Below are 25403 nucleotides of genomic sequence, written 5' to 3'. Positions count from 1 at the left end.
TCCCTGGAGCAGATTGAGTCTTTCCTTTGCCGTCCCTGTGACCAAGTCTCCCCTTATTTCCCTGAGGCCTGGGTGCCAAAGCCCCCACCTCTTTTCCAGCTCAGAGTCCCCCAAAGTCCCGTTCATGAGCTGGTTGGGGGTCCATTTCAGAGTTAAGTTCTCTGCAGACTGGTGCAGGGAGAGGTAACCAGGGACAGCCTCCATGTCTTCCTTCTACAGGGAAAAGGCAACAGAAAAAAGAGACGATGAGTGATGGGGAGACTCCCAGGATGGCCCAGGGAAAAAAGCAGAAGATGGAGGCCAGGCCAGGCCAGCTCTGGGGTCCTGAGCTAGAGGCTGGGCAGAAGCAAGTGTGAACAGGAAGCCACACAGCCTATCTGGGTATCTTCTCTTCCTGGTTGGCCTGGTGCCATTTTCTCTATCAGCCTCCTGGATGCCAGGTGTGTCCTGGACCAGCCAAATCTACACTGGACATTTGTTGGCTGCCATTTTTGCCCCTGGACAGCCCGGTTCTCAATTAGCTATAGCAGATGTCATCCCTGGCTCCTGCCAACTGCAGGCTGGGCGTGAGTCATAGGAGACAGCGAGGTGGAGGCAGGGCTGCCTTTCTTGTTCTCTGGTCAAGCTCCTTAGGTAAGAAACATCTTGTGGCTAGAGGCTTCTGGATGTGGACCTTCAGAGGGAGACTGAAGGGGAGGGGGGAGGCATTAAGCCTTCCTACCGGCTGAACCAGCACGTTGTTCTTGCCATAGAGCAGCCGCGTTCTTGAGTTCTGATGCAGGGATTCCACATACTCTCGGGCACAGGCAGCTAGCCTGTCCTCTGATGTGCTGCCACTAGAGTGCCGCTTCCGGATCTGCCAGGAAAGCCACAGCTCAGCCCCTGGCCTTGGGAAGTCAGGCTTAGGACCTGAAAACCCTCAGGCTTCCATGCCCACCCTCCCTAGTGAGCCCCAGTTTGTATTTGTGTGTGTGTGTGTGTGTGTGTGTGTGTGTGTGTGTGTGTGTGTGTGTGTGTGTGTGTGTGTGTGTGTGTGTGTGTGTGTGTGTGTGTGTGTGTGTGTGTGTGTGTGTGTGTGTGTGTGTGTGTGTTTGCTGGTCCTAGGGCTTGAGCTCAGGGCCTCGGTGCTGACCCTCAGCTTGCTTTGCTCAAGGTAGTACTTTACTACTTGAGCCACAGCTCTACTTGTGGCTCTTTTGACAATTTACTTTTTTAATTTTGTCTTTTGGTTTTTGGTACTAGGATTGATGGGGATTTGAGCCCAGGATATTTACTAGGCAAGCACTTTGCCACTGAACTACATCCAGCCCCTTTAGTAGTTTATTGGATATGAATCCATGGGCTTTCCTGCCTGCACCGGCTTCAAACCACAATCCTCAGGTCTCAGCCTCCTGAGTAACTAGGATTATAGGTGTGAGCCACAGTTTGCTCTTAGCTAGCCTCTGATTCCCAGCCAAGGACAAGCATGGGCTCCCAGAATTTAGGCAAGTGGTAGTGTGGGCAGAAGGCTCTTCTAGGGGGCCACTGCTTTGGGGCAAGTTTTCTCTCCTTGTAGGCCCCTAGGTATAGCCTGGAATGGGGAGGGAGACACCCACCCCCAGGGCTGGGCGCTTTGCAGGGGAATCCTGGCGATTGGGGGGACCTCGGATACGGTGTCTCTGGACCAGCTCATCAGCAGAGGGGTCAGTCCAATAATGATCAGCTGTCTTGAGCTTTGTGTATTCCAAGGCACAGGGTCCCACTGTGGAGACAGGGATGATCAACTTAGATGGGGCTCCCTTACCACCTGTTCCTCACCTCACTAACCCCGCTCAGGCTCACCTAAAAGAGAGGCCAGGATTGGGCCAAACACAGGATCTGCCAGTAATGCTTCTTTCTCGTAGTACTTGCTGCCAGGAGGACAGATGGACAGGGTCACTGCCAGGGTACGTGGACTGAGTCCAGGTTAGTCAATCAGGCTCACCCGGAAGAGATGTCACTCAAGGAGGAGTGAATCCACAGCATGGGGCTCTGTGGGGTTTCTGGTGAGGTCAGAGCTTTGGAATTGCTAAAAGGGGAGGTGCAGGCATGCCTAGCTGCCAGGGACTGTGAAGGGTAGAAGGGTGGGGCTGAGGCCTGTGCAGGAGGTAGGCTGGGAATGGGGGAGAGTTTGGATGGAGGATAGGGCAGTCACCTGCAGTTTTCCACCAGGTACTGCACAACCCTGTCCAGAACTTTCTCGATGAGTGCTGTGCGTACCCATATGTGTTTCAAGGCCTGAGGGCTGAGGACTGGGGCCTTCCCACTGGTTGAGGCCTGTTTCCGCAGAGCCTCAGGGCCACCTCCAGAGGATTTCCTGCAAAGAGGGGTAAGGGTTTCAGGAGCATAATGGTCCAGGGGTAAACCCCAAGTTGGTGGCACTAGATATGGGGACTGGTGAGCTGAGACAGTCCCTGGATGAAGGTAGAGAGGTGAAGGAGTGGGACTGGACACACTCAAGCTGGTCCCTCATGGAAGCAATACAAGACCTGGGCCCAGAAGCCAACCTTCACATAGGCTGTCCAGGAAGCAGCAAATGCCAAACGGAAGGAAAGATGCTGAGGGTGAGAAGGGGCTAGTCCACAGCTCACCTGCCCTCTACTTGTTGCTGCAGCTCCTGTACCTTGTGACAAATCTCCCCAGCCACAGGGCATGTCTTCCCCACCTTGGTAAACAGAGCTGCCATCTTGTCGCTGCGCAGGAAGCCAGCAGTTCGACGTCTCAGCTGATGCAGGAGGCAAGCCTCCACTGCACCTGGGCCACAAGAGAAAATAGCACCTGAGCCTAAGTAAGTGGGGGACATCCCTCTTTTCCATGACTGTACAGAGGTAGGAAAGGGCAAGGCCAAGGGCAGGCCATGACCTATGCTACAATTAGTGGAAGGGGAAGGCTGGGGAAGCATCCTCTGACCTCCTTCGAAACCTTACCTTCTTGTTCCTTTGTCCCCACTTAGAGTGGACCTACAAGAGCTGTGGCTGTTATGTGCCATTGTAGTTCCTCTTTCATATCTGGTAAATAGCATCACCCCAGGTGGGCTGTGAGGACCAAAGCTACCCACTGGGGTGGTACGAGTGGTTCTAACTGACCATAAGGACAAGCAGGGGCAGTACCTACAGGGTGGGGATACAGACAGCACGTGGCCCAGTGCCTTCCCTGGAAAGCTTAGTGATGTGGTTGCTAAGGAACCAGGTTCTAGAGGAGCTGAAATATTGATGAAGCCACTGCAGAGATCGACCTGACACTGGCCCCCGGATTATTGATGAGTATAGCAGCTGAGAGTGAGATTTCTCTCATCCATGCTGGGAGGGTTTCCCTTCATTCATTCATACTTTAGGGGGGACATTTAATCTCTCCATCTGTATCCTACTTAGCCCAGAGACCCCACAGGAAAGAAAGTAAGATTTGGTGGGAAAGAGCAGTGATTTTCCCAGGGCACATATGGATTCTAAAAATGTTGGGCCATGACTAAAGCCAGGCTGGGTGAATAGTGCTAGAGACAGACCAGAGGCTGAAGTTGGTGGTGCAATTCGTTGCTTTTGGAGAGGCTGGGTAAGTAAGTGACTATTTAATGTTTCAAGCCTTGTATTATCATCCACGAATTGGGAAAGACTCTTTTTTTTTTCTGTCAGTCGTGGGGCTTGAAAACTCGGGGTTTGGTTGCTGTCCATGTGCTCTTCAGCTCAAGGCAAGCACTTTACCGCTTGAGCCACAGTGTCACTGCGGTTTCCTAGTGATTTATTGGAGATAAGGGTCTCACGGACTTTCCTACCTGGGCTGCTTTGAACTGTGATCCTCAGATCTCAGCCTCCTGAGTAGCTAGGATTACAGGCATGAGCCTGGCTTGTTTTTGTTTTGTTTTGGCCAGTCCTGGGGCTTGAACTTAGGGCCTGGGCACTATCCCTGAGCTTCTTTTGCTCAAGGCTAGCACTCTACCACTTGAGCCAAAGCACCACTTCTGGCTTTTTCTGTATATGTGGTACTGAGGAATCGAACCTAGGACTTCATGCATGCTAGGCAAGCACTCTACCACTGAGCCTCATTCCCAGCCCTAGACTTCTTAGGACTGGTATGGGACACTACATGAGATGGATTATGCAGGTTATGGCTCTCAGTCATTTCCTGACTGCTACCCTCCCTGTTCGGAGTCTATTCTATATCCAGTCAGTAAGAGCCAGGCGTGGCAGGACCCAAATGCAGGACCCAGATGCATCACATGATCACAGGGTGCCCCTTGGGGCCTATAGCGCTCTCTTAAATCTGGGGGACTGAAGTCCTGTCAAGTTTGTGTTGTTTTTTGCTTTCTTTCAAGTTTACTTTGACTAGCACTGTTGGGATAGGCAACTACCCTTAGAAAGTAATTACTGAAAACAGACTTCCTAAGCTTTTCTTCTGCCTTTGAGCAAATGACAGTCATTGCTGCCCTATAAAATAACCTCATGGTCAGGGGAAGTCCAAAAGGGAGAGAGAGGACCTGAGGCCCACCTGGAGGATGGCTGGCTTGGTGACGTACCCTAGGGGAGGAAAACAGGCAGGCCACTGCCTCTGAGAGTGTCCTGCTCAGCCCTTGAAGGCCTTGGAAAGGCTGTGGTGTGGTCACATATAATTGTCATGTCCCATGCATGCATAAGACGTGGGGAGATCTATGGCTCTAGTGTCCACACAATCCTCCCCATAGTCTGCACTGGTCCCTGGAGGTCTTGTCCATTGGCATGTATAGGACAGTGACTCTTGGGTCCAGGTTGCTGCAGCTATGGGTGTGTTGCATCTGTGGGAAGGCAGTAATCATTTCCTGAAGTTGAATCCTTATCTAGATGGAGAGGGAAGCCACACTAAACAGAGCCTTGTGGCAGCAGGTGGCACCAGGCCTACAGGGCATCATGTGCCTCCATGATGTGACTAATTGCAGGGATAATGAGTCATTAGCCTTGCCACCTTCCCCAGGCGACTGCAAATGCAGCCAGGCTGGGAGATGGGAGTGGCCACCCTGCTTGGCCTCACTGGCTCTCTCAGCCAACCTCTCAGCAGAAGCAGGGGGTTCTCTCTTGAGAGTGAGAAGAAGCAATCCTCAGCAATTACTGCACTAAAGGAGTGCTGAGGGAAACCCAAACATCACGCCCAACCCTCTGCTCACCCTACGGCTCCTGAGTTCCTTCTGTGAAACCCAGGCAAAATGCCAGGTCCTGTCTGGGGAAGGAGAAATCCTTCTCACCCTCCACTTTGCAAGGGATCTATTGTGCCAGATGTTTTTGGACTACTTCCATACCTCCCTTCACCAGTGATATTTGAAACTACGCAATGTTCTTTCCTGTTCCCATGGTGGTAACCCCAGGAAAATCAGCAAATGCAACAAAAAGCATTGTCCTGTGTCAACATGTAGACATAAGTAATAATATATTAACAACGGAGAATTATTATCCTAAGGAGGCTTGTGGATGGGTTTCTTGAGCTCCAAAGGCAGTCTGGAAATTATGTTTAAATTGTATGTAAATTATTGACATGTTCTAGAATGGGTGAGTTGACTTTATTTTTGTATGTGGGGACGGGGAGGGCCTGGGGCTTGAACTCAGGGCCTAAGCATTGTGTGCAAAAGCTTGAGCCACAGCTCAATTTTGGCTTTTTGGTGATTAATTGGAGTCTCACAGGCCTTCATGCCTGGCCTGGTTTTGAGTAGCTAGGAGCACAGGAATGTGCCAACAGAGCCCAGTGAGTTGATTTTTTTTTTCTTGTTAGAGAATCCATGGCTTTCTGTAACTCCTTCTCTAACACTTTTGAGTTTAGGAGAAACCCAAACATTCCCACTGAATAAAACTCAAAGATGCAAAACTAACCTCTCCCTTTCTCTCTCTTTCCCTCTAGCTCCAATATGTAGTGAATACTACATTCAGAACTGTCTAAAGAGCCATTGGCAACAACATCCAATGTTGTTCTGAACATACCCTTCCGGGAAAGGCCTTTCACATTCAGACTGAACAGGGGCCATCAAGCTCCCTTCCCCAGGGGGAACTTTGTTAAAAACATATGCTTATTTTCTCTCTTAACACAAGGCCAGGGCACTAAGCAGACTAGGGCCTTACTCCTCTTTCTGTACTAGATCTGCCACCAGGACCCTACCTGCAGGGTGAAGGGCATGGAGGAGATTGCCACAGAGATAAAGTTCTAAGCTGTCCAGTCCTACCTGCTTGCTAACCTGATGAGCTATCTGGATTTTGGGCCCTCGGTCATGGAAGTTTCAAGTCCCCTCCTACTCTCCCCCCACCTTTCAGTGGGTCCAGTACTATCTGAATGGATCACAAGGTGACAGCCTTATTTACCACTTGGCTCACTGATGGCACAAAAACATGAACTGGCACTGGATTGGGTGGAAAGGTCTGGACAAATGAATGAAAACAAAGAGACAGGACTTAACAAGAATGATCCTCTCATTGCCCACACTGATCTTCCCATTGCCTTCAGAGTTTGGACCAGAGGAGCTCAGGGTACCTCTTCCACTGTCATCCATCCCATTCCACTGGCAGAAAGACTCAGGGAACAGCAGCTCTGAGTGGGCAGGAACATAGCTAAATTTAACTTCAGCACTTTGCCATGAACACCCCCTCCCACCACCAAAAGGTCTGATGCCATCTTCTCAAGGAAAGCCTGGTAATTACAGGCCCAGACTAGCCCCCAGACCCACTACCCTCTGTTATACCCTTCAAGCCTGTTAAGTTATGGAGCTTAACAAATGCTACCTGCGGCTAGAGACCACAGTGCTACTGAAATCCTATAGGCCCTCACTCCAACTCTTCACATGCTGACTTAATCATTCCAAGTAGCCCAGTACAGAGTGGAGACATCAAGGACACAGAGATGGAAGGGACATGGAAAGCTGCTGAATCTGCTTGTACAAGGTTGATGGGAGGGCTGGATGGTTAAACACTTATTTGGAAATTTGGCTCTATCAATGAAGCAGATAACCTCGGTCCCTGCAACTCCTCTCTTCTGGAACTTTTCCTACAGATGTAACTGAACTGATTATATGTGTAACAGCAAATGATTAATAACACCCACTTGTCTATCAATAGGGGTCAGACTGGGTTGAATTTGTGGTTTAAGTGGTAAAAGCCTATAAGGGTAAGTGTAAAGTCCTGAGTTCAAACCTCAGTACTGTTAAAAAAAATTGGAGGAAGTGGCGCTGTGGCTCAAGCGGTAGAGCACTCGCCTTGAGCTGAAGAACGCAGGGACAGCACCCAAGCCCAGAGTTCAAGCCCCACGACCGACAAAACAAAACAAAACAAAACTGGAGTCAGGTTAGGTCCATATGGTAGATTCATATGGTAGAATCTTGTGCAACTCTAAAAATCAATAAGATGCTCTCTAGGAACTGATGATGGCAAGTTTTCCCAAAGCAGGACAGTGTGACTGCATGTCATCTGTTAGTAACAAAATGGGTGGATTTACAAAGATTATGATCTTTTTAATTATGGTTAAAAGAAGTGGTGCTGTGGCTGAAATGGTAGAGCGCTTGCCTTGAGCTGAAGAGCACAGACAGCGCTCAGGCCGAGAGTGCAAGCCCCATGACCAACCAACCAAACAAACAACAACAACAACAACAAACCCTCTAGTTGGGAGCTCATGCCTGTAAGTCTACATACTCAGGAGGCTGAGATCTGAGATCACAATATGAATCCAACTTGAGCAAGAAAGTCCATTAAAATTTTATCTCCAATTAACCACCAAAAAACAGGAAGTGGAGATGTGGCCCAAGTAGTAGGGTACTAGTCTTGAGCTCAGGGATAGTGCCCAGGCGCTGAGTTTAAGCCCCAGAATCAACACACACACACACACACACACACACACACACACACACACACACACACACACACACACACACACACACACACACACACACACACACACACACACACACACACACATCTATGTGAGAAATAATAAGCAGAAGGGAAGTGCATGAATGGGACTAGAGAAAGGCATATTAGGTTTGTATCTTTTATACAGTCTTGATTTTAGTATGAGGTAAATATTTATCAGTTTAAAATTTTTAGTTAGGGTCTGGGAAAGTGGCTTAGTGGTAGAGTGCTTGCCTCACATGCTGAGGCACTGGGTTCGATTCCTCAGCACCACATAAATAGAAAAAGCCGGAAGTGGTGCTGTGGCTCAAGTGGTAGAGCACTAGCCTTGAGCTAAAGAGCTGAGGGACAGAGCCCAGGCCCAGAGTTCAGGCCCCACGACCAACAACAACAACAACAAAAATTAGTTATAGTGCCTTAGTAGGTGGGGCACTATAAGAGTTCCTAACATGAGGTGATGCCAGGTTTTCTTCAAACAAATAGGATCTTCCAAATAGCTTGATTCCCTAGTCAGCACCTGCTTAGGGCAACAGTGGTAACCTGATTGGGGCAGGGACAATAATCCCATTGGCTAGAATAAACTCAGGTATCTTAGGAGCTTACAAAAATGAACTGAGGCTGGGAATGTGGCTTACTGGTAGAATGCTTGCCTGGCATGAATGAAGCCCTGGGTTTAATTCCTCAGTACCACATAAACAGAAAAAGCCAGAAGTGGCACTGTGGCTCAAGTGGTAGAGTGCTAGCCTTGAGCAAAAGAAGCTCAGGGACAATGCCCAGGCCCTGAGTTTAAGCCCCAGGACTAGTGAAAACAACAACAACAAAAAAAACCCACAAACTGAAACTAGAGCTGCTACCAGGAAATGCTGCAGTGGTTGGGAAGGCATCCTAGGTGGCTTCTACAAGGTGCAGTCTAGGTAGGTTCCTCATTCCATCTTGCATCTCATATGTAAATACATCTATATTCAAAATTGTAGCCAAAGAGCCTAGTAACTAGCCTAGTAACAGTGGGACTCACTGAACAGCCTTCAGAGGACTGGCCAAATTTGGCTGAGGTACAGGGACAAAGCCCCCTATAGCTTGCACATCCTGACATGAAGCTAAGCCTAAGACAGTCTTCCAGGAGAGTTGTGGATGGAGGAGAGAAGGTATGGCAAGAGTGTAGCTTCCTGACATGTGGCTCAGTCTCACCTTTACTCCCAGCTACCATCTGTGCAATGGGGGAGTTCCATGGTGGTTTCCATAGAGAACCAGAAGTAGGAAAGTGTGAGTAGTGTAGTCAGCATGGGTGACTGAATAGGGCACTACTCAGAGTAGAGTTTTCAAAAGCTGAATGTCATGGGCTATTGATGGGAGGAACAAAGAGGCATCACCCTTCTTCTCTGATTGGCAATTCACACGCACCCAGAGTTAGGTAATGACCACTCAGAATGAGCATTTCTACTATAGACAGAAAGGGCTTTTCCTCTCAGCCCACACTGGTTATTAGCTTCCACTCTGGTGTGCATTCAGCCTTGTTCAACCTCAAAATAAGAAAGTACTCTTCCCATCTAGACCTTGACCGGGAAGAGATAATTGGCCTGATATTCTGGACTAAGGTGAGGGTAAACGAGTCTTGCCACATGTACTCATTTTCCTTGTTCTCCTTGGGGTGCGGGGCAGGGATTGCAGGCAGAAGGCTCACAGTGGTTTCTGAAGGAATTGAGCCAGGCCCAGCCTCTCACACAGTAGACAGAGGCCTGAGCACATTCACTCAGTTTGACAAAGGACTTGCTGACTCCCAGGTATCTCTGGACACTTTGAGCCCCACTAAATGACTGAGCTGAGTTTGCCCAAGTGCCAACTCCTCAGCAGTGTCCCCACTCCTCCAGGCTCCACTCCTGGATAGCCCTCAGGGGCACACTGATCCTGAGCAGCCCAGACTTTGGGCCAAGACAATTGGCCCAAAGTTCAGCCACTGGCTCCTCTCCTTACTAGCCGTTTCACTGTACAAATCACTAACCTTTCTTTGCTTTGTTGCAATTAGGGAAGATAACATGTCCTGCCTCAATAGATGCCAGATGACAGAAAGCAATTGCGCATGAAAGGCACAAAAGTTTTCTTGATGGCAGCCTGCATGCTGAAGGGGGTCAGGAAGCACTGGTACCATGCACCCTGTGCTCACGAGCATCCCCAGCACTACCATGATCAGGTAGTGCTGTGCTCTTCTCGCAGGTCACTGAAACTCGGGCCTTAAACACTGGAGCCCAGAACCTCTCACTTAGCCAAGAACTCCAGTAAATGACCCTTCTCTTTCCTTTATCTTCCAATTTTCTCGCTTAAGCTACTTCTCGGGCTGGGAAGGTAGCTCAGTGGCAGAGTGCTCATCTAGCATGCATGAAGTCCTGGGTTCGATTCCTCAGCCACATAAACAGAAAAAGCTGGAAGTAGTGCTGTGGCTCAAGTGGTAAGAGCGCTAATCTTGAGCAAAATAAGCTCAGAGACAGTGCGCAGGCCCTGAATTCAAGCCCTAGGACTGGCAAAAAAAAAAAAAAGATACTTCTCATTTAAATATGAACATTTTGGGCTGGGAATGTGGCTCAGTGGTAGAGCGCTTGCCTTGCATGCCTGAGTCCCTGGGTTCGATTCCTTAGCACCACATAAGCAAAAAGATAAAATCCGGAAGTGGCGCTGTGGCTCAAGTGGTAGAGCGCTAGCCTTGAGCTGAAGAGCTGAGGGACAGCGCCCAGGCCCAGAGTTCAGGCCCCACGACCGGACCCCCCCAAAAAAATAAATAAAATAAAAAATAAATAAATATGAACATTTTATAACTTTTACAACTTGAAAACACACTACCTACCTTGGTCCTGCATCCTATCTGGGTATTGTCCCATTTAGCTGTACCCCTTTACATAAAATTTCTCAAGAAAATTATCCATACTTGCTATCCTCTTTTCTTTCTCCTCTCATTCTCTTTTCCCTACTAAAAATTTTTGAGATGCTGGAACCTAGAGCCTCACATATACACCCAGACTAGGCAAGTGCTCTACAACTGAGCTATACCTCCTAGACCTGCATGGGTCTTCCAATCCTCATATCTACTTTTTTGGGATAGAATCAAAGATGATTAAATAGATGACAAATAGCATTCTCAGTGACAAGGCCAGGGTATGAACTTGGGTCTGTCTGGATCCCCAATATCCTAGCTACAAGTCATACCACATGCCCTCAGCCATGGCCCCTCCCCTACTTTGCACAGGGGGAGGAGAGCTAGTTCCTTCCTACTTGATCATTTCTGGATGGAAGGCAGAAGAGCTAGCCTGAGAATGAATTATTCACTGGATACAGGTGAGAAGGAATCCCTTTTACTGAAAAAAGAGATATGCTGAAAATTGTCTGGACTTTGAATCTCAGAACGTACTGGAACATCTCTGGTTGTAATATCCCAGGTGGGATGTAAGCCTCCCGTGGCACCTGCTGCTCTTCCAGCTCATTAGCATCTCTTGCCATTACCCAGAGGACCTCGCTGTGGGGCAGAACTAATGAAAGCTGCTTAGCAACAGGAAGGTTAATAAAGCCTGATATTTTTCCTAGCTCTGATATTTTTCCACCCCTGTCTCCTGTGACAGTGCACCCTCAGCCTGAAGCAACCTTTAAGATGACCCTTTTAAACACTGGAGGGGCAGGAAACTGGTGAGGAGAAGGCTAAGCTGGTTGGGCCCAGTAACCCCTCAATCCCTGGGAGCTGGCAGTAGTATGAGAAGGAAGACATTGAATCTGAGAGCCAACTCTGCCAGCCAGGTTAAGTTCAACTTCAGTGTCCATTCAGAATAGAGTAGACCAAGGGCTGATCACAGGGAGGACAGGCTCAGAGAAGCTTTGATGCTAGGCTACCTGAATTTACCTCAGATCTTTCAATGGACAGCCTCTTTTAAGCACACACATGACTATTTCATATGCAGGATTCAAAGGCAGAACTTGGGATGATTTTCTGTTGCACTCTGTTCTTGAGTGCTCTGTCCCCTTGTACATGTTAAAAGCACCTCCACGGGAGGCAGGGATGCAGGAGGGTGTGAGAGTGAAGTTTATAAGCCACAGGAAAAACATGAAGCACTGATTTAATAGTATTTTTATTTTTCCTTTTGTGGTGCCACAGCTTCGATTCAGGACCTTATACTTGCTATGCATGAGATCTTAAGTTTTTTTTTTTTTTGTCGGTCATGAGGCTTGAACTCTGGACCTGGGTGCTGTCCCTCAGTTCTTCAGCTCAAGGCTAGTACTCTACCACTTGAGCCACAGAGCCACTTCTGGCTTTTTCTGCTTATGTGGCGCTGAGGAATCGAACCCAGGGCCTTATGCATGCAAGGCAAGCACTCTACCACTGAGCCACCTTCCCAGCCTCAAGATTTAAAAAAAAAAAAGGGGGGGGAGATATTAGCTGGGCATTGGTGGCTCATAATTGTAATCCTAGCTACTCAGGAGGCTGAATTTGAAGATCGTGGTTCGAAGGCAACTCAGGCAGAAAATTCCTGTGACATTCTTATCTCCAATTAATCAACAAAAAGCCAGAAGTATAGGTATAGCTTGAGTGGTAGAACACCAACCTTTAGTGGAAAAGCTAAGGGACAGTGCCCAGACCCTGAGTCTAAACATTGGTAACACACACACACACACACACACACACACACACACACACACACACACACACACACACACACACACACACACACACACACACACACACACAGAGTAAGGGAGGTTATTAAAGATCTCTCTTCTCTTTTATATTATGGTGGTATAAGTCCATCTTTGGTGCGTCAGCTGAATAGCACTGCAGCCACACTCTGGTCTGAGAGGCAGGAACAGTACATGTGGATACCACGTTTGCTACCAAAGCTTCCTCACAAGGAAAGTTTCTACTTGCAGGGCCTGACTGGCTCCTAGATAGACAATTTTAGGGACAGCCACAGCAAATACTGAACAAATGCACCTTTCTTGTCAGTCCTGCCTCTTGACCTACTCCTTAGTTAATATAACCAGAAGTCTGGCCACAATATTCCTGGATTTGTCCATCTGTCTGTCTGTCTCCTCTCTCTCTCTAGTTCTAGGGACTGAATTTAAGCCCTCATGAATGCTAGAACAAGTGTTCTACCACTAGAGCTACATCCATGCCACTCAGGGATTCTGGTTCTGTTTCTAGAGCCTTCTAGGAAGCTTGCTTCAGGTATCTATCTGTCTATCTATCTATCTATCTGTACATATAGATATATAGATATCAGTACTGGAGTTTGAACTCAAGTCATGTGTTTACTCTGCTTGCTTGCTTGTCTGGAGCTCTACCACTTGAGCTAGACTTCTAGCCCTGATTTTTTTTTCATACTGGTACTGGGGATCTGAACTCAGATCGTAGGTGTTATCTCTTAGCCCTTTTGCTTAAGGCTGGTGCTCTACCACTTGAGGGTAGCCCCACTTGTGGCTTTTTGCTGGTTTATCGGAGATAAAGGTCTTGTCTGCTTGACCTAGCTTCAAACCTTTATCCTCATACCTCAGCCTCCTGAGTAGCTAGGATCACAAGTAGGACCCAGCATGACCCAAATATCGGTATCCTAAGGAAGTTCTTGCCTAGGTCTGAGTCCTCAGTAACCACCTAGTTCTCCTTTTCCTAGAACAGAGGGAAAGTATGGAATTAAAAGCTCCAAGGATGCAGTCACTCTATTGTTAGACTAGTTTACCCTGACTTCACTCTGACCCTGACCATATCATGCATATTTTATGAAATCCCACTCCTCCCAGAACAAAGCAAAATTCTGGACAAGGGTAGGAAAACAGTACAAATGGTACAAATCCAGTATTCATCTGAATCTCCTTCAGAATAAAAATGCATTCCCAAACATTTCCCAGAGTGAGAGAGATGGGTATATCAGAATCTCTAAAAAGCCGGAGGGTGTCATTTTCATTCAATACATATCTAGACTCTCCCTCCCTCTCCCCCTAAGAATCCTGCTTATAATTCTACTGCATGGAAACAGCTTGCAGATGGAGAAAAAAAAACTGATAATCATTGCTTTAAATCAACCTTGTTTTGAGCCCAAATTCAGAATATCAATTAATGTTATTTGGAACACCAATTTTGACAAAGTACAAGAATTTTTTTGAGGGGTGGGGGGAGAGTCGCCAATGTCCCAGCTGCCTTGGCTTGGTGCTGTTGGCAACCCCTCCCGTTCACGGTCTCCTCAGTAACTATGTACTGAGCCCAAAGCAGAGGCAGCAAACTGGCAGAGGCCTACAGATGCCTTTTGTCTGGCCCACACATTTTTTTAATGGCAATTAGTTGTCAGCATTTACACAGTGAGAAGTTTTATTTTAAAAAATATCCCGCACTTCTGTTTTTTTCTTATAAAACAGAGACCATGGGAAGCCTGGGTCCATACCCCCATGGGGGCATCATGGCTGTCTCCCTTCCCACAGGGCAACTCTATCCAAGTCACTTTCAGTCTCTACACTGCCTTCTATTTCACATCTGGTCAGCTTAGCTTGTGGAAACTTCTCTGTCTAGGCTTATAGACATTTAAGTTTGTACTGCTGGCCCTGAGCTATCTTTTGAAGACCAACAGAACAGGGCTCTTCTCTCTGGTCTGAGCTTACAACACTGGAGACTTGAGGGCCTTGTTCTATTTCAGCAACTGAAACTTAACTGATAGTAAAAACAAAACAGAACAACAACATCAAAAACATGCACATTCCTTTAGAGTGTGATCTCCTAGCCTTCCCGAAAGAACCCCAAGCTTCCAGGCAAGAGATGAAAGTGAAAGCTCCACTGCTTCCCAAGGGCTCCTGGACCAATCACAGGACAGCTGACAGTTGTTTCGCACCCAAACAGCCTGAGCCTGAGTGTGGGACAGACAGCATCAGCTTTTCTTCTGCCTGTCTTCTTCTAATACCTTTTCCTTCAGCTCCCATCCACACCCATCTATGGCATCCGTGTACAAGTTGTTTGTGCTCTTTGTTTCTGCTTTCTTTACAGTGTGTGCTTTGACAAAGCCAAACACCAAGCCATGTATAACTGGGCCACCTGCAGATCCCTTCTGGCAATGATAGCAAAGTGACATGGCACAGCTGGAAAGAATTCTAAAGCTCTTCCAGAGTACGTACTAGAGACTGGCAAGCTTTTCTTTCCCCCCCAGCACAGGTGCTCCTGAGAAAAGGTGAGATCAGGTTACGAACATGATCACCTCATAGAACTGGGGAAATATACTGAAAAAGGAGATGATGGGAACCTAAATCCTGCAAGCCAATCTCCAACCTCAACATCCAGAGGAGAAAGCAACACATTTTCTGTTCTTACAGTCCTAGAGACATTCACAGTCATCAACTCAATTCCCATATAAAAAGCACTGCCTCTGATCTCTCTCTCTCTCTCTCTCTCTCTCTCTCTCTCTCTCTCTCTTTTTCTCTCTCTCTCTCTCTCCTTCCTTCATTCCCTCCCTCCTCCCCTCTCTCTCTGTGAGCTAACCTCTTTGGGGTTTGAACTCAGGGCCTAAGCACTGTCCCTGGGCTTTATTTTGCCCCAAATTAGTGCTCTACCACTGTTCCATTTCTGGCTTTTTTTGTAAGTGGTTAATTGGAGATAGGAGTCTCACAAACTTTCCTGCTTGGGCAGGCTTTGAACCACAATATGCAGATCTCAGCCTCCTAAGTAGCTAAAATTACAGCTGTGAGCCACTGGTGCCTGGCTTATGTAGCCCAGAAAAGAAAGTCCTGAAGACTCTCAGATAACCACCAGAAAGCTGGAAGTGGAGCTGTGACTCAACTGGTAGAGCACTAACCTTCAGTAGAAAAGCTCAGGTACAGCACCTAAGCCCTGAGTTCAAGACCCAGGACTAGACTAAGAAAGAAAGGTGGGGGAGGGGAGGGAGAAAGAGAGGGAGGGGAAAGGAGAGAGGGAAGGAGGGAAAGGAGTGAGGAAGGGAGGGAGGGGAGGAGGAAGGGGAAAGGGGAAGGGAGAGAGGGAAGGAGGGAGGGAGGGAGGGAGGGAGGGAAGAAAAAAATAAGGGTAGGAACCAGTGGCTCACATCTGAAATCTTACTTACTCAGTAGGTTGAGATCTGAAAAACACCATTCAAAGCCTGGACAGCAAAGTCTCTGAGACTCTTTTTTTTTTTTTTTTGTCGGTCGTAGGGCTTGAACTCTGGGCTTGGGTGCTGTCCTTGTGCTCTTCAGCTCAAGGCAAGTGCTCTACCGCTTGAGCTACAACACCACTTCCAGTTTTCTGGTGGTTTATTGGAGATAAGAGTCTCCTGGACTTTCCTGCCCGGGCTGGCTTTGAACTGAGATCATCAGATCTCAGCCTCCTGTGTAGCTAGGATTACAGGCGTAAGCCACCAGTGCTTTGAGACTCTTATCTCCAATTAACTATCAAAAATCTAGGAGTGGAGCTGTGGCTCAAGTGGTAGTATACCAGCCTTGAGCAAAAAAGCTAAGGGACAGTGTCCAGGCTTTAGTTCAAGCCCTAGTACTAGTGCGCATGCACAGAAGCGCGCGCACACACACGCGCACACACACACACACACACACACACAAAAGGTTGACAGAAGAAACTTATCCAAGATAATGTAAGTAGTACACAGAGCACCAGAGCTCAAACTCCAGAACACCTGGCCTCAGCTCACTGGCTGCCTCCACAATCACTCCCCCTATCTATTTTCTTTTGTAGTTCTTATTGCTATACCTATAATCACCTGACATGTCTCTTTTGTACATTTGTTCTCTTGTCTCTCTCAACAGAATATAAGTTCCTGAGGCAGAGACTTGACCACCTTGTCACTGCCATTTCCCTGTATGGAACACAGGAATTACAGATTATATAATCTGGAGCTTTCAGCAAGTATTTGCGGCTGGACTCATGGGTAGGGCAACGCTGTCTCACTACACAATTATCAAAAGCATCCCTTCTGCATGCATGCCATGCATTAGCCCCTGGTTAGATCCTGTGTATAGAGATACAGATGCAAAAATCTACAAATTGAGAAGGTTTTTATGGATATTTCCCCCTTTTTTGGATGGAAGACTGTGACTACTCCTCCTAGCCTAAATGCTTATATACTTCTTCATCCGTCTTAACTTTACTGCATGTAGAGTTAGATGATGTAGTTGGGCACTGGTGGCTCACACCTGTAATCCTAGCTACTCAGGAGGCTGAGATCTGAGGATCGCAGTTCAAAGCCAGCCCATGTGGGAAAGTCTGTGAGACTCTGCTCTCCAATAAAACCACCAGAAAACCAGAAGTGGGACTGTGGCTCAAGTGGTAGAGCACTAGCCTTGAACTGAAGAGCTGAGGGACAGCATTCAGGCCCAGCGTTCCAGCCCCACGACCAACAATAACAACAACAACAAAAAGGATGATGTAACTACTCAGGCTGAACTAGTCAGAAAGTAAATGTGTCATAGGAAGTAGAAAGCATCCCCAATGTACCAATCTTCCTCTAAAGTTAGAAGGGTAAATCAGAGCAGTGGTTCCCAACTCTTAATTACCTCAGGCAGTGGTTCTCAAAGTATGGTCCCTGGACTGGCAACATCAGCCCTATCTGTGAGCTTACTGGAAATCCAGATTTTCTTGCTGTGTATGGTACCTTAAGCCTATATTCTAGCTATTCAGAAGGCAGAGACAGGGAGAATGAGTGAGGCTTGCACAAGGAAGAAAAGTTCATGAGACTTCTTAATTCAATGGCTGGGTGTAGTGGCACATGCCTGTCATCCCCAGCAACACAGGGAAGTGCAAATAGGAGGAGTGCACTCAAGAAGACGCTACCTTGAAAATAATCAATGCAAAAAGGGGCTAGAGTCATGGCATGGAGTCCTGGAGTCAAGTGTGAGGCTGAGTTCAACCTCCTAATACCACCAAAAAAAAAAAGATCCTCCCAGCATTAGGTGACCTCCACACCTACTAGAATCAGATACTCTGGGGCCAGGAGCCAGGCCTGTGTGTTTTAACAAGCCCTTCAGGTGTCTAAAATTGTAGAACTATTATCCTAGGGAACTGAAAATGTATAGATTCTTAGGCCCTGAAGATCCAATTGAATAGATCTAACTGAATTGAATAAGGCCCAAGGAAAATTCAAGTTTTTTTGGGTTGATATAAACTTGTGGCTAAAGATTTGAGTAGTATACCTAAGGATTCATCTTTCCCAGCTTCAGGAAGGCATCATCCTCAGCTCTAGACCCATCTCCCTCCCCACCAGACCTAAGCTTCTCACTCACCACACAGAGCAATGATGTGGCTGCTATCTTCATGCACAAACTTCCTGGTGACAGCCTCTTCCATGATTTGCTTCACCTGTGGATAAATGGACAGTATCCTTATTTTTATTTTTGTTTATTTTGGGGGGGTGCTGAGGACCAAACCCAGTGCTTCATACATGGTAGGCAAGCACTTTACCATGAAACTACATCCCCAGCTCAGCATCGTTTTACATATATATTCATATATACATACATATACATGTATATGTACGTATATGTGTGTATATTAATTCGTTAATTTTTTTAGGACTTCCTGCTCCAAGCCTTTCAGAGGGGAAACCAGGAAAACAGATGTCATAATCCATCAACTAAGTGGTATGGCGTTCTAACCCAGGTGAAAGTGTCCTGCTTTGGGAATAAGAGGCTGTTTGTGCGAGGTGTAATTCTGTAATCCCACCTGTAATCCTAGTTTCAAAGTGAGCTTGGACTCATCTCCAATTAATCACAGAAAAATCTGGAAGTGGCACTGTGACTCAAGCAGTACAGTGCTAGTCTTGAGCAAAAGGAGCTCGGGGACAGCACTCAGGCGCAGAGTTCAAGCCCCAGAACCAGGAAAAAAAAAAAAAAAAGGCCGTTTGTTCCTCTGCATTCAGCTGGAGGGCTTCTGCGCAAACAAGTCTCAGTGACAGGATCCATTCATGCCTCAGGACATTTGATCGGTGTTTTCATTCTTTCTAGGTTCTAAAACTGGTATGTGTCACAGTGAGAGAAGGGAGGATATTCTTAGGAGAGGAACACAAAGGTGCAATGCCTATGTGCATCTGATCATGTAAAATAATACTTATTGAAATGAACTCCAGGAAATGGGAACAAGAGGTCCTTTTCTTTGTTGCTGTTTTTGTTTTGCTTTGTTTTGTGGGGCCTGGGCACCATTCCTGAGCTCTTTTGCTCAAGGGCAGCACTCTACCATTTTGAGCCACAGTTCCACTTCCCGATTTTTGAATGGTTAATTGAATATGAGTCTCCCAGGGAGACCGGGGCTGGCTTTGAAACACGATTCTAAGATCTCAGCCTTTTGAGTAGCTAGGTTTAGTCAGGAGCCACTGGCGCAGGGCCACTGTTTTGACTTCTCACACCACTGGTTTAGATTTCCAGGTATTTATTTTGTTGGTTCTAAGGTTTAGACTCAGGACCTGGTGCTTGCTAGACAGGTGCTTTACCCCTTGAGTCATGTATACCTGGTCCTAAAGTATCTTTTTTGTTTTTATAAATAGAATAACAAGTGGTATTTTGTTGCTGGTCTCTTTTGCTTGCCTGCGTGATTGTAAGATTCGTCCATGTTGTGTATATGTTGTAGATAGATATAGATGTTGTGTATAGTTGTAGATGGTTCATTCCAGATTGTGTGAACACATAATTGACTGGCATTTGGGTAGTTTCCACTTTGGGGTTTTTATGAATAGTCTTGCTATGAACATTCTGGACACATATTTTGCTGAACATATGTGCTGGCTTTTTAAAATTTATATTTCTAAGCAAGGAATTTCTGATGTATATAATCTGCTTTGTTAGACTTTGCCAAAATGCTCTCCAAAGTGATTGTAATAATTTACACTCCCATTGGTGTTTATAAAGCTCTAGCTGCTCCCAACATTTTAGGCAAGCACAATCGAGACCTGGGGGAATGGGTAGAAGACAGATGTTAGCATTGGAGATGAGAAGATAGATTTCCTTAACTCCAGTGTAAAAGCTTACAGGAGGCAGAATTGGTCTTACCATTCTTCGGACAGTCAGTTGTACAGTGTTCTGATGCTGCCCTCATTTAGCACTATACTGTTTGAAGAGTGGTAAGAGTCCAAAGCTTTCAGAAAGGGGAAGGGTTGGAAAGGGAAGGATAAGGAAAGGAATAAGGGCCCAGAAGCTCTTCACTTCCTCCCTGATGGAACTGCTCTTCCTTGGTGGTTAGGTAAATGAGGCTGAGTTAAGATTAATTCCTGTACTCTAAACTGTTAAAAGCTTCCTAGATGACTTCCCAAAGGGTATTTATATTTACCAGCAGAACATAATGCCATAACTAAACATCCATAGGCATCTGAAGTGCTTGGTAGCACCTATTTTTGGGTTAGAAGGCTCTATAGTTACTCCTAAAAAGATACTGCGGGTCTCTGTGAAAAAGGCTGGCCATACCTAAATTGATACTGGTTGTCTCTTCTTGTAGAGAGAAAGGATATGTTTTTTTCTTTGCATTTCTGTGCTGAACCTGGGGCTTGAACTCAAGGCCTGGACCACTGTCCCTGAGCTTTTGTGCTCATGGCTAGCGTTTTACCACCTGAGCCACAGCTCCACTTCTGGCTTTTTGGTGGTTAATTGGAGATAAGAGTCTCATGGACTTTCCTGTTGGAGCTAGCTTTGAACCATAATTCTAAGATCTCAGCCTCCTGAATAGCTAGGATTACAGGTTTGAGTCACTGGTGGTTGGCTTGGATATATATATATATATATATATATATATATATTTTTTTTTTTTTTTCTGTAAACCAAGCACTCAAGGGGGAAATACATGAAACTGAAAGCAGGTAGATCTATAATGAAGACACATTATACAGTTGTGCCATATTCTGGACATGCTTCAGGTTGTGGGGGGGGGAAAGCACGCATACATGCACGTGCATGGGCACTTATTGGTGCTGGGGCTCAGATTCAGGACCTTATTCTCCTTTGACTTTTTCTGCTCACAGTGGTGCTCTATCACTTGAGCCACATTTCCAGTTTGGGTTTTTTTTTTTTTTTTTGGTCAGTCCTGGGGATCGAACTCTGAACCTGGGTGCTGTCCCTCAGCTCTTTAGCTCAAGGCTAGCGCTCTACCACTTGAGCCACAGCACCACTTCCAGCTATTTCTGTTTATATGGTGCTGAAGAATTGAACCCAGGGCCTTATGTAGGTGAGGCAAGCACTCTACCACTGAGCCACATTCCCAGCCCTCAGTTTTTTTTTGTTTTTTATTTTGGGGTCCAGTGATGGACCTAAACTCTGGGCTTGGGCACTGTCCCTCAGCTCTTCAGCTCAAGGCTAGCACTCTACCACTTGAGCCACAGCGCCACTTCCGGCTTTTTTCCTTTTTGTTTATGTGGTGCTAGGGAATCGAACCCAGGGCCTCATGCGTGCAAGGCAAGCGTTCTACCACTGAGCCACCTTCCCAGCCTCCCAGTTTGGGTTTTTTAATTGAAGAGTCTCTCTTTTTTCCTTTTGTGCCAGTCCTGTGGCTTGAACTCAGGGTTTGCACTCTGTCCCTGGGCTTTTTTTGTTCAAAGCTAGCTAGCACCCTACCACTTGTGTCCACAAAACTACTCTGGTGTTTTTTGTTTTTTTTTTTTAATTTATTGTGAAAATACCATACAGAGGGGTTACAATTACATGGGCAAGGTAATAAGTGCATTTCTTTCTTTTTTTTTTTTGTCCATCATGGAGCTTGAACTCTGGGCCTGAGCTCTGTCCTTCAGCTCTTCAGCTCAAGGCCAGCGCTCTTAAGCTACAGCGCCACTTCTGGTTTTCTGGTGTTTATTGGAGATAAGAGTCTCATGGACTTTCCCACATGGGCTGGCTTTGAACTGCGAGCCTCAGATTTCAGTGTCCTGAGTAGCTAGGATTACAGGCAAGAGCCACTGGCACCCGGCATGAGTACATTTCTTTTTCTTTTTCTTTTTTTTGGGGGGGGGTTCCGATCATGGGGCCTGAACCCTGGGCCTGGGCGCTGTCCCTCAGCTCTTCAGCTCAAGGCTAGCGCTCTACCATTTGAGCCACAGCGCCACTTCCAGCTTTTTTCTTTTTGCTTATGTGGTGCTGAGGAATTGAACCCAGGGCCTCATGAATGCAAGGCAAGTGCTCTACCACTGAGCCACCTTCTCAGCCCCATGAGTACATTTCTTATCAAGCATTGTTGCCTCCTGCTTTGTTTCCCCTTCCCATCCCTTCCCATCTTTTTTTTTTTGCCAGTCCTGGGGCTTGGACTCAGGGTCTGGACACTGTCCCTGAGCTTCTTTCTGCTCAAGGCTAGCACTCTAACCACTTGAGCCACAGCACCACTTCCAGCTTTTTCGGTGTATGTGTTACTGAGGAATAGAATCTGGGGCTTCATGCATGCTAGTCAAGCACTCTACCACTAAACCACATTCCCAGCCCGAGCTTTTTTTTTTTTTTTTGTCGGTCATGGGCTTGAACTCTGGGCCTGGGTGCTGTCCCTCAGCTCTTCAGCTCAAGGTGAGCGCTCTACCACTTGAGCTACAGCGCCACTTCCGGTTTTCTGGTGGTTTATTGGAGATAGGAGTCTCACGGTCTCTCCTACCTGGGCTGGCTTTGAACCGAGATCCTCAGATCTCAGCCTCCTGAGTAGCTAGGATTACAGGCGTGAGCCACCAGCGCCCGGCTCCGAGCTTTTTTTGTTTGTTTGTTTGTTTTTGTTTTTTAAGAATCATTGTTGGACTAATACTGTCTTCTAAGTATTGGAGAAAAAAATCATTGTTTTCTGAAAAATCTTTCCTAGTATGCCTAATCAACCCTCAAATTTGGATTGCACTAATAATTGCAGCAAATGTTTAATCACATTTGTCTTAAATGTTTGGATATGACTCCCTTCCTGCTTTTGTTCATACTCTTCTTGGAAGTCTCTGTCACTAGACTACTTTCTTTCTGGAGATAATCAGTGACTATTTTTTTTCTTTTCTTTCTCTTTTCCTCCCAGAGCTTGGGACTGAATTGAACCTGGGCCTCATGCATGCTAGGTAACACTACTAATTTGGGGAGATGGGGGCTGAGGCTTAATGCTGATTTGATAGACCCCTAGCTTAGGAAACCCTCATGTGGCCACTTCACAACAAAAGCACAATAAAGCTTCTCACACAAGATGGGAAGGAGATGGCTAATGCCAAGGAAAGGAAAGGTAACTAATAGGGCATAGTAGCTAACACACAGTAATGAACTATGAAGTTTTCCAGGATTTTATGAGAACCCAGAGTCTTGCCACACCTGAAACTCTAAGAAGATGTAAGAGAACCAAAATGGTAATTTTTAGATAAATGAGATAGCATTATCCCTATTTAAAGGAGGTGTGGGGGCTGGGAAGGTGGCTCAGTAGTAGAGCGCTTGCCTTGCATGCATGAGGCCCTGGGTTCGATTCCTCAGCACCACATAACCAAAAAAAGAAAAAAAGTCGGAAGTGGCGTGGTGGCTCAAGTGGTAGAGCACTAGCCTTGAGCTGAAGAGGTAAGGGACAGCGCCCAGGCCCAGAGTTCAGGCCCCATGACTGGACCCCCCCCCAAAAAATAGCATATTTAAAGGGGGTGTGTGTGAAGAAATCCAGGCTCAGAGAGGTTAAGTAACTTACTTAAGGTCACACAGAAGTAGATTCAGGCTATTCCAAAGTTCTATTCTACCAGTTCTCAGTCTCTAAGATCAGCAGGCTTATTTACATAGTCACTGTGTGCCTGTAAGTGTGCCAGGTACTGGCTAGAGCATAGTGAACAAAACGGACAGGTTCCCTGCCCTCATGGAGTTCACACATCTGGCAGATCTAGCCACCAAAGCAGTGGGGGAAAGGAGGCCTCATTCATTTCATCTACTCTGCAGGCTTGAGCTCTCTCACAGGCTGGTGAGTCATTCATATGTGTCGTCCACCCCCCCCCCCCCCCCACTGAAATGAAAATGGGCTTTTGAGCAGGGTCAAGGTAAGGGAGTTAGTACGGAGGAGGACTCTTCTTTCTGACGTGAGGGCTTCCCTCAAAAGCGGAGAAAAAAAAAAAATCGAGTCTAAAAACACCATTCTTAAACCCCCGGTTCCTGGGTAAAGAGGTGGGCGTGGAGGGAGAAGAGAGAGAGTGCAGCAAATCAGGCAGCCACGACTCAGGGATAGCGAAGGGGGTGGTCGGACGCCCTTAGCGAGATCCAAGCACCCCCCCCCCATCACCCGCACAGGATGCCCGCGGGGGCCCGCCCCCTCCCTCAATGGCACCGGGAATGAATGGGCAAAGCTCCGGCTCTTCAGAAACCGCCGCCACCCCTCCCGCGACCTCGGTCTCCCGGGACTGCTGCCGTCACAGGGCGGGGAGCTGCGGGAGCGCGAAGCAAACAAGCCCTGGGGTGCCACCTGTCCCCGGGACCCCGCCCCCGCCCGGCCCAGGCCTGGCCGTCAGGTGCCCGCAGCCCGAAGGTGCGTGCGGACCTCCGGGTCCCCGGGCCGCGCGGGCGTGGCGCGAGCCGTCCCCCCCCGCCCAGGCGCTGGGGTCTGCACCCCGACTTTACCTCCTTTTTTACGTTCCACAGCAGTTTCTCTTTGGCTGCGTCCTCTGCGCTGCCCATGGTGCGGACGGTGGCGGAGAGGCGGCACCGAATGGCCCCCTGAGTCCCCCGCTCGCCCTCGCCACCTCCGAGCCTTTCAGCTCAGCGCCCCACGCGCAAGGCGGAGCCCCCTCCCGCCGCCCTCCCCGCCTGCCGCCGCCGCCGCCGCAGCCACTGCCGGGTGCTCGGCTCCGCAGCCATCTTCCGAGCCCCGCACCGACGTCAGGCGGCAGGCCCGGCCCCTTCCCACAGTCGGGAGGGGCGGGGGGGGGGTCGGGGCGCGGGGAGGCTGCGCGCGCCTGGGGGCGGCGGGCCCGGGGGCCGCTGTCATGGCAACGCGCCTGCTCCCTCCGGGAGGGCGCAAACTCGCATTGTGAGCGCCGGTAGCCAGTCCCGCACTGCACGGTCCAGCCAGACCTTGGACCCTGAGGCTGAGCCTCAATTCCACCCGCGGAGCTGGGAGGACCGGGTCCGGCACTATGGCTCGAATCTGCCCACGGGGGACGCTAGCGTTGTCTCCCGGTCCCAGGTCGCCTCCGAGTCCCACGGTTGAGTGGGAAGGCAGCTGCTGGTTTTGGAGAAGAGGAGCCAGAAGGCAGGAGGGTCATGGCCCCCCTCCCCACCCACCCCTCAACACACCCACACCCTTCGCAGGGCTCTCCACATCCTGTCTGGTCCTGGTAACCGCTTTGTGAGAAACGAGGTGCCGATTGTAGTAAAGGACCGGCGGGAACTTGTATGGAGCTAATGAGGCGAGTGAAGCGCCTTCCCTGCGACTTGCCCTCGAATGTAAAGGGTATTTTGGGAAAGGAAAAGGCTGCTCAGCAGTAAAGAACGCCTTTTGTTGTCAATATAGAGCGGCGCGCCCGAATCTTACGTGAGAGGGGCTTAGGCGTCTCGTGCACGAGTAGCCTTCCATTCAACATCTTACTACGTGCTGCCATGTAATAGTGCAAAAAGAAAGAGAGAGAGGAAGGAGGGAAGAGAGAGAGA

General features: G+C 47.9%; 1 protein-coding gene across 2 annotated transcripts in view; it reads right to left on the bottom strand.

Annotated features, from left to right (window-relative positions):
- Sgsm2 (small G protein signaling modulator 2) overlaps window positions 1-24641 on the bottom strand; it is a 40246-nt gene extending 15605 nt beyond the window's left edge. Inside the window, exons 1-8 of one of the 2 annotated variants that reach the window (XM_070027482.1) lie at window positions 24375-24641; window positions 18099-18174; window positions 2610-2772; window positions 2174-2335; window positions 1822-1889; window positions 1596-1741; window positions 722-856; window positions 89-213 (exon numbers count right to left, since the gene is read on the bottom strand). In XM_070027482.1, the coding sequence (XP_069883583.1) occupies window positions 89-213; window positions 722-856; window positions 1596-1741; window positions 1822-1889; window positions 2174-2335; window positions 2610-2772; window positions 18099-18174; window positions 24375-24431 (932 nt within the window). In that variant the 5' untranslated portion in view covers window positions 24432-24641. The remainder of the gene's footprint in view (window positions 1-88; window positions 214-721; window positions 857-1595; window positions 1742-1821; window positions 1890-2173; window positions 2336-2609; window positions 2773-18098; window positions 18175-24374) is intronic. The other variant, XM_070027483.1, reaches the window with a different exon arrangement.
- Between the last annotated feature and the right edge of the window lie 762 nt (window positions 24642-25403).

Source organism: Dipodomys merriami, unplaced genomic scaffold, assembly GCF_024711535.1.
Source record: "Dipodomys merriami isolate MVZ:Mamm:240054 unplaced genomic scaffold, mDipMer1.0.p SCAF_19, whole genome shotgun sequence".
Taxonomy (NCBI): Eukaryota; Metazoa; Chordata; class Mammalia; order Rodentia; family Heteromyidae; genus Dipodomys; species Dipodomys merriami.
The sequence above is the reverse complement of the archived record's forward strand: the minus strand, read 5'-3'. Positions and strand labels throughout refer to the sequence as shown.